The sequence below is a fragment of the Cetorhinus maximus genome, chromosome 4 (assembly GCF_964194155.1).
Source record: "Cetorhinus maximus chromosome 4, sCetMax3.hap1.1, whole genome shotgun sequence".
Lineage (NCBI taxonomy): Eukaryota > Metazoa > Chordata > Chondrichthyes > Lamniformes > Cetorhinidae > Cetorhinus > Cetorhinus maximus.
In genome coordinates this window covers 131,140,083-131,153,637 of record NC_135882.1, presented here as the reverse complement: position 1 = coordinate 131,153,637, position 13,555 = coordinate 131,140,083, and the positions used below count along the sequence as shown (strand labels likewise).

Sequence of the window (13,555 nt, the reverse complement as noted above, 5' to 3'; positions counted from 1 at the left end):
GCAAAGGAGAAGGTGCAACAAAGATTTACTCGAGTGATACCAGAAGTGAAAGATCACACCGATCATGAAAAAGAAGCATCCTGGGGCTCTTTTCAACACTACTGTAAACTGTGGGAAGCCAGGAGCTCCCATTATCTTCTCATTTCTAAGGAGCTGAAATTGAACTCCTGGCATAAGCGAGGTTTTTGTGCCACATTGTTTATATATGCTGCCCCAGTGCAGTTGTCCATTGTATATCTGTAAATTGGGCTCCTGAATAATTATGCATATCTGTCTGCATAAACTTGCCTTTGAATGACATTTTCTGCTGTTTAAGTTACAGAACGTTGTGCCCTTTTGAGTTTTGTTTTTCCATAGGCAATATTACAAAAACAAAGAAATAAGTTCTGCACCAATTCCATGGCATGAATTTGGCTTGTGCATGTGTCTAATAGCTCATTTACCAGGTGATGTTCAAAGCAGCCCATCTGATTCCCAACATCCTCAGCTGTGTCAAACTGTGCCAGATATTGGCCAGGTGGTTAAATGTAAAGAAAATACTCAAAGGTTCTGTGCTGTTACAAATGTAAGTCAAAGAAATGAAAAAGCGATTTGGACCACCAAACCTCATCTCTGTCTTTCATCTTAGTATCAGATTATATATCTCTAACACTTTTGATTTACAACCTCGGCCAACAAATTATTCCAAATGTTTGTGATTCAGTATCCGAAAAAGTTCTTTGTAACATTTGCTTTCAATTTACTTTTTCAATCATTTACATTTGTATCCCCTGCTTTAACTTTCCTAGGTTAGTTCAATGCTTTTGCATTATTTACAGAACAGAGCAAATTAATTTTTAAAAAACCTGGTGTGCTGACAGCAAACTGTCCAGCATATACCCTAACCTCATGTCGGCTGGGATTGTGCTGAGATGGTGGTGAAGAAGGTTGCTGTCACATAATTGCTGGCATCATGTATTCTTACTGGAAATTGCCTGGGCTTCTTAATACGTCAGGAAAATGCCCCATGCAGCTGTCAGAAGGACATGGGGATTCATGAGAGCAGGAAGAATCCTTGGAGAAAGAAGATGGAGAGCAAGATACCGAGTGGCATTAATTCACCGAGAGCCAGAGCAGCACATGTGCTATATTGGGCGGGACCGGAAATTCCCGCCCAAAGTCAACGGACCAGTCCGCCAGATTTTCCGCCCTGCCCGTGATGATTCCCACTGTGGGCGGGACCGGAAAATCCCAGCCTAAGTTTTTGTTTTTCAATTTTGCTTACAGAATGGAGTCAGCTATTAAAATTTGCAATCAAACAGCACCTTTAACGTAGTTATAAAAAAAAAATCCCGGAAGCGCTTTATAGAAGCATTATCAACCAAAGTTGACACTAAATCATATAATATGATATTGGGGCAGGTGAGCAAAGAGGTAGGTTTTAGCAATACTCTGTGATCTTTGATTGTTCTTTTAATTCCAGTTTACTGTTTTCTAATATTAGTTTTGTTGCTTGAGTGTGATATAAACTAAAGGCAGGTTTTCAAAGCTATTAATGAATTGCTATTCACTGAGAAGTTGTGGAGGAACTTGTGGCCTGTTCACTTACGTTTATCCCAGCATAGATTTTTTTTAAACTTGACTTCTTTATTGGAATCATCAGAGTTTACACACTACATGGTACTTAGAAATACAAGCATTTATCAACACCCCTTATTCACTTGAGGATTTAGCAAATTACAGACCATTTGGTTTTGCTGATGATTCATTTGGGAAATTTAAATTTATTATGAGAAACGACATTTAAATTTCCTACTCGAAGTATAAGTGTTTAAGAAATCTAGTGCAGATTGTGGTAATTCAAAATAAATTGCGAGTACAGCCATTGTTAAGATGCACACACAATGAGAATCTTAAATACTGTTGCTCTATATACTTCAGTAATACCCTACCTGATCAACCAAACATGGATTTACCCAGAGAAGTGGACCCCCCTAACTCATAAATAGGTATGCTGAATGCACACACGTGGTTTTAGAAGAGGGTTACTGATGGCATTTTTGCTTTCCACAGTCTGAAGCGCGAGATGAGGAAGTTGGCTCAGGAGGAATGCGGCCTGGAAGAGCCCACTGTAGCCATGTCCTTTGTCTACTTTGAGAAGCTGGCCCTCAAAGGCAAACTGAATAAGCAAAACCGAAAACTCTGTGCCGGTGCTTGTGTTTTACTAGCAGCCAAAGTAGGCAATGATCTACGAAAGCATGAAGTCAAGCAGCTGATAGATGTAAGTACATTGGAACAGACAGAAGGGCTTTCTCTGCATGCTGCAATTGAAGACTGCAATACCTATCCTTTTTTTCATGGGATGGGATCATCACTGGCTAGAGCAGCATTTATTGCCCATCCCTAATTACCCTTGAGAACCATGTCTTGCTAGGCCATTTCAGAGTCTGGAGTCACATGTAGGCCAAACCAGGTAAGAACAGCAAATTTCCTTCTCTAAAGGGCATTAGTGAACCAGATAGGTTTTTATGACAATTGGATTTCATGGTCATTATTAGGCTTCTAATTGAAATATCAAATTTCACCATCTGCCATGGTGGGATTCGAACCTGGATCCCCAGAGCATTACCCTGGGTCTCTGGATTACTAGTCCAGTGACAATATCACTATGCTACCACCTTCCCCTTGCTATATTTTAAAAATGCTTTTGTTGTTGACGATGAACGTACTGGAGTCTGTCACTCATTGTAGTGAACCAAAGACACAAGATTGAAATATCAGTTTCTTCAGAATTCAACACACACATTAGAAAATTGCTGTCAAGATAATATTTAAATCCTATTTCACTTAAAATAGGAATGCAGCCCGAGTACATAACATTTATATAGTGCTCCTCACAGAGAGTCATAGCATCTCAAAGCAGGACATTGGGCAAAGGAAGACACCAAGGAAGGAAAAGGGATTAACTAAAACTTGAGGGGGTGTGAGGAGTTTTGTCAGGAGGTGTTCATAGATGGAAGAGACAAGATAAAGGGAGGGAGAGTTCCAGTATATTGGTGGTGGTGCAGGGATCAAGAAATCAATCAGGGCCAGGGAATAATGGATTTGTATCACAGGAGTGAATGAATGGATTTGAAATAGTGGAAGCTGAGCAGCAACAGTTTCAAAAGGGCATGGAGACACTAAGCAGCTGTGAATCTGTGAGCCACACGGAAGTGATGCCACAGCACAAGGAGGAGTGGCAGAGGTAAGTAACAGGTAAATTATTATTTTGTTATAATGTAATGATAAATAATCATTTATTATTTACTATTATCATTTATTCTGCCTATAACTTTAAACTAGAAAAGTTTAAAAACTGAAAAAGAGGAAGTTTGGTTGTTAAACACATAAACTTTAATTAGATTAAAGGGGTAGGCAGGAGAGTGGATTGAGTCCACAATCAGATCAGCCATGATCTTATCAAATGGCAGAACAGTCTCAAGAGGCCTACTCCTGCTCCTACATTGTATTTGTATGTTTGTAAGTTAATAAAACTAGGTTTGGTTGGAACTACAGTACCTCAACTGCAGCACATGAGAGCATTGCAATCCTCAACAAGTGCACCATGGTATCTTCGGCTCAGAGTTGTTTAGATGGAGTTTGAGCTGCAGACATTTCAGGGTATTAGGGAGGGGCCGAATTACCAGGACACTTTGATCCAGGAAGCAGTCAAATTAAGCAGTGGTTAGAATGGGAGGATATGACTGCGAGTCATGCACGTAAGGGGCATCCAGGTGCTGTGTTGGATCCTCAGCATTTGACCTTATCAAACAGGTGCAAGGTTCTTGCTGCCTGTGTGTTTGAGATCAAAATCTGCAAGGTGGGTGAGCAAACTGACCATGACATCATAGTACAGGAGGCCATTCAAGTTGGGGGAGTGAAAAGGATTGTGGCACTGATAAGGGACAGTATATTCAGTGGAATAGACTGTCCTCTGCAGACGTGACTGGAAGTTCTGAAGGTTGTGTTGCCTGCCCAGTACCAGGGCTTAGGACATCTTCTTGTCACTGATCAAGAATGTGGACTGGAAGAAAGAGGATCCACATACTGGGGGTTACCATGACTAGAAACTGAACTGGACCAGTCATATAAATACTGTGGCTACAAGAGCTGGTCAGAGACTGGGAATTTTGCGGTGAGTAGCTCACCTCCCCAAAGCCCATCCACCATCCACAAGGCACAGGTCAGGAATGTGATGGAATACTCCCTTAAACATTCTCTCTTTCCACCACTGACACACAGTGGCAGCAGTGTGTGCGCCATATACAAGATGAAAGGCAGCCGATGCATTGGAACACTACCACCTGCAAGGTCCCCTTCAAGCCACACACCATCCTGACTTGGAACTATATCGCCGTTCCTTCACTGTCACTGGGTCAAAATCCTGTAACTCCTTTCTAACAGCACTGTGGGTGTACTCACACCACACAGCCTGCAGCGGATCAAGAAAGTGGCTCACCATCACCATCTCAAAGGCAGTTAGGGATGGACAGCAAATGCTGGCCTCGCCTGTGATGCCCACATTCCACAAACAAAATCTAGTTATTGTGGTCCACAGCGAAACCACCAACATAGGTAGAACTAGGATCAGCTGAGGTAGTTTAAGAAGCTAGGGTCTAAATTGAAACACCAAACCTCCAAGGCAATAATCATTGGATTGTTAGCTAAGGGTCAGTTGGCGTAGGGGCAAACAGATTAGAAGGTTAAATGTGTGGTTAAAGGAGTGGTGTGAGAGGTGAGGGTTTTGCTTCATAGAATACTGGCACTAGTACTGGGGAACGAGAAACTGTTCCATTGAGACAGGCTGCATTTTAAACCAAGTTGGGACCAGTGTCCAGGTGAATTAAATAACTAGGGGAGTAGACAGGGCATTAAACTAATGAAGGGGGGCGCAGGGGCAATGGGTGGATTCAGGAAATGGAACATTCAAAAGCAGCAAGGGAAATGGCAAGACTGAAAACAAGTAGCGATTTGGGGAAAGGTAAGCAGAGTGGACCAGGAAGGACAGAGTTTAACATAGATAATTGGCATTAGTGACTAAGATGACATTCAAGAAAAAGAGAAAAAAAACTTAAAGCCAGAGGTGCAGAAGGAAATATTGATTTGTGTTGGTTCGAAGGGGGAAAGCACCACCATAGGCCACTACCTGCACTGCCAATATGGATTCTTCATTGATATTGAAGAATAACAGAATCATAAGAATAAGGAGCAGTAGACCATTCGGTCCATCGAATCTGTTCCACCATTCAGTAAGACCATGGCTGATCTGACTGTGGCCTTAACTCCACTTTCCTGCCTGCCCCTCAAACCCTTGACTCTTTTGTAGATCAAAAATTTGTCCAACTCAGCCTTGAATATATTCAATGACCCGGCCTGCACTGCTCTCTGGGAACGTGAATTCCACAGACTAATGACCCTCTGAGAGAAACAATTTCCCCTCATCTCAGTCTTAAATGGGAGACTCCTAATTTTTAAACTATGCCCCCCTAGTTCTAGACTCTCCTGTGCCAAGATCATTTCTCTCTACTGTACTGATCTCATCCTTGATTTAACAGGGCTTTCGCACCTCTTTTTCCTTTCTTCCTGCCCTTTTTAAATATCAAAAACCCTTGAACATTCATTTCCCAGCCTTAGTCACCTTGCAATCATGTCTCTATATTGGCAGGCATGTAGCAGGTAATTTAAGGCAGAGAAGTGTGAAGTGATGCATTGTGGTAGGAAGAATTCATAAAGATGGGCTGAATGGCCACCTATGCTGTATTATTCTATAACTAAGGTTTTAACAGCAATGGGAAGAGGTACAGGACTGAAGCATATGATGTTACAGAAGTGAAAGGAAGTTTTGCTGACAGGTGTGGCTGGGGAAGCTAAGCTTGGGATTGAATGGTCCATTTCTACCCACTGTGATGCTAACCAAACAAGTTAATAGAGTCAAGGTCATTTGTATGTAGTTGTCAGTAGGAGAGGATGAGAGAATTACTTCACATTTTTCAACATTTAGCAGGAGGGAGTAACAGCTCCTTCAGGTTTTAATATCAGGCAAGCAGTTGGAGGTACCATATAAATGACAAGGAGGCCAAGAATGGAACCTTAGATTCAAATGTTTCAGATAATTAATTAGTGCATATCTGAGCAGGCAAACCTTGCTTTGCACTCTAGTGCTTCGATAGATAAATCTACTATGTGCTACACTAAGCCACAGAGGAAGGGAAGTCCCCAGTCCTAATGAGTTGACCTTTATGATCACATAACTTATTGACAGTGATTTTAAGATGAACATTGGTCACTTGGCTAGAGTGGGTGGCTGCCAATATCTATGAAATCTCATTTGCATTTTCAGAAAAAGAGCAAAGAACGCTGTATGATGTTGACTCTACAACAACAATGCAATGTAACACTTGTTTTTCTCTTTTGTCTCTACAGAAACTGGAAGAGAAATTCAGACTTAACAGGCGTGAACTGATTGCATTTGAATTTCCAGTGCTAGTGGCCTTGGAATTTGCTCTTCATCTTTCTGAAAACGAGGTGCTGCCACACTACAGAAGACTTACCCAGCACTCTTAGCCCAGGCTGTATATTAGCGGTAGAGGCTGAGGTTCTTGTGATAAGCATGTGTCCTCCCACACCATCCCCAGTGGATCTCCAAGTGCTGCTGGAAGTAAACTAAATATGAAGAACTTTAAAGATTGGAATAGCTTTCTGTAACATATGCGTGTACTGATAAGCCACTGCATAAAACAAACAGATCTATTTTTATATATCCACTGATGGAAATGCACTTTCGTGGCCCGAAGATGTAGCGTTGATGTTTTTCTCAGTCTATATTTCTGAACACGATGTCTATTTATTTGACATCGACTATCAATTCTGAACAACAGTTAAATTGTTTTAATATGAAGAATTTTGAAGAACAGTTTCTGTTTGTTCTACATTATATACTGAATTATCATATGATTGTTTCTTAAGGAATTTACTTCAAAACACTGATAACTTTTTCCAGTATTACCAAACAGATTAGAGTGAAAAAAGATTTGTTAACTTTATACATTTGTGTATGAAGCTGTTCCTTTCCCTTGCCCATATTACATTTTCACAAGTGTCCCTGTTGTGGAGCACTACTGAATGACGGAGATGAGTAAAACTGCACTCTTTAGTTTCATAAACATGCTCTATGTTAGAGTTCATATTGAGCACGTTTGTTGTGCTGTGTTGGGGTTTTAGTCTTTAAAAAATAACTTTTTGTTGAACCATTGATGTAAAATTGGTGTAAATCCAATTGCTGGATTTTTTTTTTTCTTTTCCATATCTGGCATTACTTTTCCAATGTTTTATTATCTTTTGATAATGCTTGACTGGTGAGATATTTGAATGATGAGCTTTTGCACTTCATCTTTGCACTGTTAGCTGATGAAAACAAGCCATATTTATCAGAACAAACAAGCACAAACTTAGGCCAGTATCTGTTACTACATTCTGTTTTCTGCTGGTGATTTAGAGCAACGGCAATATATTGTTCTGAAAAATACAAACAGGTTTAACAAAGTACAGACCTACCAACCAGAAATGCTGAATGTACAAACACAATTAACCCAATTTCCCCAGTGATAATTCAGATTTCTAATTTTCAACAAATTCTATTCAAAAGTGAATTCCAGTTCATATGCATTTTTCATGTTAAAGATCATATACTGTACCTTATACTGTCGCTTTGAAAACTGATTTACTGAGTAAAACAAGTTGTTTCAAACATTTATTTTGTAAATCTGGTCTATATAACACATCTGCACCAACCTATATTATTTTGTATAAAATAACACTAAAAAGTTACATGAAAATTCAAGTGATGGTATTTTGGAAATTCTATTACAACGTAAAAACCAATAAAAACTCTGTTTTGCCAGAGTGGTATTTTAAGGAGCATCCTTGTGCAACCTCCTAGTAGCTGTCTTGTGCGCTCTTCACCCTGTCTTCTGCTCCTATGAGGGGTATCTGCTGTGACTAAAGCTTTGGAGGTACAAGGTAGCTGAGCATTTGTTAAGGACAATTCAAATGGGTGGCCTTTAGCTGCTCTCTAGTTTACTGGCAGATTGAGCAGCCCCTAGCATTTACTGGTGTATGCCAGTCTGCCTTCTGAGGTAGCCTGGGCCCACGATACCTGCATTGGAGTCCTCTACAACAAAGGTAATGTATGATCTTGCCCTCTGCTTAACTCGCACCTGCACTATCCTATCTTCCTACATACCTCCTGCAGATCTCATGACACTGAGAGGGCAGATTCAGCCTCTGGTTGACAATTGACAGCCTCTCTGACAATATAGCATTCCCTTAGCACTCCACTGGACTGTCAGTCTGGATCATGTCCTCTACACTCTTCAGAGATTTGAATTCATGATTTGCGAGTCAAGAGTGAATTGAAAGAAGCGCTGTACAATCTGCAAAGATTACTGATAAAGTCAGAGGATTGGTCAGATTTTAAAAACGAACAAAAAATGACTAAAAAAATAATAGGGAGAAATTAAAGTATGAGAGGAAGCCAGCTAGTAACATAAAAATAGACATCCAAGAGTTTCTACAAGTGCTTAATAGGTAAAGAGTAACTAAAGCTGGTGTTGGTCCTCAAGATGGAGAGTTTGGGGAATTGACAATGAAAAACAAGGAAATGGTGGAGGCATTGAACAGGTATTTTGTGTCTGTCTTCACTGTCGAAGACTTAGAAAACATCCCAAAGGTACTTGAAAATCAAGAGGTGAAAGAAAGGGATGAACTTAAAACAATCCCCATCACCAGGGAAAAGGTGCTGGGAAAACTATTAGACCCAAAGGCTGACAAGTCCCCAAGAGCAGATGGCTTGCATCCTCGAGTCTTAAAAGAAGTGGCTGCAGAAATAGAGGCATGAGTTAAAATCTCCAAAATTCTGGAATTTTCTGGAAGGGTCCCAGCGGATTGAAAAATAGCTAATGTAATACCTTTATTCAAGAAAGGAGGGAGGCAAAAAGTAGGAAACTACAGGCCAGTTAGCCTAACATCTGTCATAGGGAAATTGCTAAATCCATTATTAAGGAAGTTATAGCAGGATACTTAGAAAATCATAATGTGATCAGGGCAGAGTCAATATGGTTTTGTGAAAGAGAAATCATGTTTAACTAATTTATTAGAGATTTTTGAGAAAGTACTAAGCAAGGTGGATAAAGGAGAGCCTGCAGATGTAGTGCACTTGGTTTTCCATAAGGCATTTGAGAAGGTGCCACATCAAAGGTTACTATACAAGATGAGAGCACATGATGTAGGATGGAACACGTTAGCATGGATAAAGAATTCGGTAGCAAACAGGAAGCAGAGTAAGGATAAATGGGTCTTTTTTGGATTGGCAAGCTGTAAATAGTGGATTGACACAGGGATCAGTGCTGGACCTCAACTATTTATAATCTATATCAATGACTTGGATGAAGGGAGTGAATGTATGGTAGCTAAATTTGCCAAAGACAGCAAGATTGGTAGGAAAGTAAGCTGTCAAGAGGAGGTAAAGAGTCTGCAAAGGGATATAGGCAGGTTAAGTGAATGGGCAAAAATTTGGCAGATGGAGTATAATGTGGGAAAATGTGAACTTGTCCACTTTGGCGGGAAGACTAGAAAAGCAGCATATTATTTAAATAGAGATTGTAGATAGTGGTATAGAGGAAACTGGGTGTCCTTGGGTACTATACAAGATGAGAGCACATGTTGTAGGGTGGAACACATTAGCATGGATAAAGAATTCGATAGCGAACAGGAAGCAGAGAATAGGGATAAATGGGTCTTTTTTGGATTGGCAAGCTGTAAATAGTGGAGTGACACAAGGATCTGTGTCCCTCATGAACCTGGGTGCATGAATCACAATAAGTTAGTATGCAGGTACAGCAAGTGATTAGGAAGGCAAATGGAATGTTGGTATTTATTGCAAGTGGAATGGAATATAAAAGTAGGGAAGTTTTATTGCAGCTGTAGAGGGCCTTGGTGAGACTACATCTGGAGTAGTGTGTGCAGTTTTGGTCTCCTTATTTGAAAAATATGATTGCAAGGGAAGCAATTTCGAGAATGTTCACTTGAATCATTCCTGGGATGAAGAGCTTATGAAGAAAGGTTGAATAGATTGAGTCTGTACCCACTGGAGTTCAGAAGAATGAGAGGTGATCTAATTGAAACAAGAAAATGGAATTTAGATCACAAACAGATCAGCTATGACTATATCGAATGGCAAAGCAGGCTCAAAAGGCCAAATGGCCCACTGCTGTTCCTAGGTCCTATTGTTCCTATGTAAGAATGCTTCCTATATTTTTGGGAGTGATGGCATTTCTATGACTTAGTGCCTATATTCACTACATATATATGTGATGAAATTTTTTTTGATTTTTATGCAATAAAATAACACTTTTCGCAAACCTCTCAAAGTGTGACTGAGGCAATAAGGTGCTGTACCTGTTGTAGGAAATATGGCAGGATAATTGCACACAGCAGGGTCCCACCAATGGCAATGCAATAAATGGCCACATAATCTAACTTAATTAGGTTAATTGAGAGGTTAATGTTGGCCAATATTATGGGATCTTTTAGGTCCAACCGAGAGGGTAGATGTGGCTTCTGTCTGACATCGCATCCAAATGACAATACCCGTGGGAATACTCCCTGAGCATGACACCAGAGTGTCACCTGAATTATGCCTTCAAGTCTCTCGAGTGAGGTTTGAACCTGTCGTATGTGACTAAAAGGCAGGGATGTTACCACAGCCAAATCCACCTTAATATTTGCCTTCACCCTAGTTTAAAACTGACTGGCCTAGAAAAACCCTCAGTGAGAGCGATTTTTAACTACTATTGCTGGGCAAAAAACAGGTGATAGTGGATCAGCAGCTTGCTTCACACCTCACCCAATTCTTTCAAGCGAAGTCAATAGAAAAGAGATTGGAGTGAGGTGTAAAATTGGCTGCTTACCATCACCAAGTGATAATTATCCCTAATTAGTGTCATCACGGAAAGCAATGATTCAGACAACTTGAATCAAGGATTTGCTTAGGATTTTTGCTCAGTTATTAGAAATTGCTGCTTTCAGCATCATTGCGCTAATTTGAGAATTGATGCAACTGTAGAAATTATTAACATGTACTGTACAGAGGGGAATGAGGAGTTATAATTTCACTCATTTCTGGTTACAATGTGAACAAGGCCTCAGAAAACTGCATCTACACAGAAAATGGGCAGTTGGCATTTATGCCTTGGCTCTGCTTGCTGTTTAATCATTTCCAGAAAAATACCAGGTACTTTTGATTCAGAAATGATGTTTAATCACAGCAAGATTGTGACCAGAACCTTCACTATCTTCTCCCTTGCAATCTTCTGAAATCTAGGATGCATCCTGGATGACTTTTCTACATTGAGTGCTGCCTACCTTTTAAGTGTTTCCTCTTTATCTTTCTATCCTAGCCAATTTCCTCCAATTTTAATGGCACAGTATCTTTTTCTGATGGTGGTGTAGTGGTAATGTCATTGGACTAGTAATCCAGTGACCCAGGCCAATGCCCTGAGGTTATGGGTGCAAATCCTACTACAGCAGCTGGTAAAATTCAAACTTTTTAAATAAAATCAGGAATTGAAAGTTAGGCTCAGTAATGGTGACTAGAAAACTATTGTGGATCGTTATTAAAACCCCATCTGGTTCCTGCCATCCTTATCTGGTCTGGCCTATATGTGACTCCAGATGAGCACAAATATGGTTAACTCTTAACTGACCTCTGAAATGGCCTCATAGGTAATTAGGGATGGGCAACAATGCTGGTCTTGGCAGGGATGACTACATCCCATCAAAGAATTTTTTAAAAGGGGTCAATCATGCCCTCTTCCTACACAAAAAGATTTCTTTTTTTGGTCTCGAATCAACCCCACCCTTCTTTTCTTTACCCTTTATATGTTTAGGTGAAGTTCCACTGTTTTCTTTTATGTTAGCTGCTAATCTTTTCTCATACACCCTTCAAATTAAAAACATCCAGGCCTGCCACACATGTTCAGAGGCTCCATCTTACTTTTCACTCAGGAGTTAAAAAATCAATCCTTTTGCAAAGTAACAGTTGTTGCACTGAAAAAGACATATCGATAGGAATGTACAGAGCAACCTACAATAAAAGGATGGAAAACTGCAGGCAGTGTCTGCTTATTTTTTCCTTATGCAATCCTGGTGTGCAAAACTTTAAGTGAAGAATAGTGCAATGAAAATTGATCTCTAAAGTTCTTGTATTGCTGCACAGTTAAGAGCTACTGAAGTGCATCAGAAGCTCCACTGCTGAGGAGGTGGAGGTGGTGGCATAGTGATGTTATCACTAGACTAATAATCCAGAAACCCAGGGTAATGTCTATGGGGACCTGGGGTTTGAATCCCACCATGGCAGATAGTAGAATTTGAATCCAATAAAAACCTGGAATTAAAAGTCTGATGATGACCACAAAACCATTGCTGATTGATTGTCATAAAAAACCCATCTGGTTCACTAATGCCCTTTAGGGAAGGAAATCTGCTGTTCTTACCTGGTCTGGCCTGCATGTGACTCCAGACCCACAGCAATGCAGTTGACTCTTAAATGCTCCCTGAATAAGAGTAATGAATGTTGGCCTAGCCAGTGATACCAACATCCCATGACTAAATAAAAATAATGATTTCATGTATCTGGATCAGAGTTTCAAAAGAATACTCAGTATTCCTTCTCAATATCAAAATCTCTCAAAGCTTACCATTCAAATACAATAATGATAGGGAATTCTATAATAATGTTGGTTTAAAATTACTCTCAGAATTGGAAAATATATATATATGCCTAGAGGCTGCTTGTCTAGTTGCACTATGCAATATATTTGCTGTTCTTGGCTGCTCCAAAAGGGAAACGATGGTTTTTATGAATATAATCAGACATAATGCACTGATGCAATCACTTATACAGTCTCAGTTCAGCCTCCCAGCACAGTCAACATCTCCCCGTGCAGACAGGCTGCCTGTCGAGCATCTAGGCAATTGAAGCTTTCTAGTTCTGCTGTTGAGGTTCACTCACATTGTATCTATACTCCCAAGAATCAACCAACAACAGCTTGTATTTATGTAGTGCCTTTAACATAGTAAAACATCCCCAAGGTAATTCACAGCAGCACAAACACAAACATTGAGCCAAAGAAGGCAACATTAGGACAGGTGGCCAAAAGCTTGCTCAAAGAGATCAGTTTTAAGAAACAATATGAAGGAGGAGAGGTGGCGAGATGAAGATAATTAAGGCGGAGCCACCATTAGCAGGCTAAAGGAACAAAGAAAATATATTGGCGTAATTGTACAGTGAGTTCACAATTTACATTCTGCAATTCAGATTATGTTGGTGCATTGCATTAGGCACACAATAATCTGAAAAAAGTCCATTCCGGCATAGTCCTGCTGTAATTTAGACTGGAATTTCGTGGGATGGCTGGAAACTAGGCAGTTTATTTGGCCAGTTGGGGCAGAGCCTCCATCTACACAATACACAGTA

General features: G+C 40.2%; 1 protein-coding gene across 4 annotated transcripts in view; it reads left to right on the top strand.

Annotated features, from left to right (window-relative positions):
* cables1 (Cdk5 and Abl enzyme substrate 1) overlaps positions 1-7,772 on the top strand; it is a 185,737-nt gene extending 177,965 nt beyond the window's left edge. For 3 of the 4 annotated variants that reach the window (XM_078540832.1, XM_078540830.1, XM_078540834.1), the window contains 2 exons: positions 2,053-2,260; positions 6,445-7,772. In XM_078540832.1, coding sequence (XP_078396958.1) covers positions 2,053-2,260; positions 6,445-6,585 — 349 coding nt within the window. In that variant the 3' untranslated portion in view covers positions 6,586-7,772. The remainder of the gene's footprint in view (positions 1-2,052; positions 2,261-6,444) is intronic. The other variant, XM_078540833.1, reaches the window with a different exon arrangement.
* Positions 7,773-13,555: the final 5,783 nt, after the last annotated feature.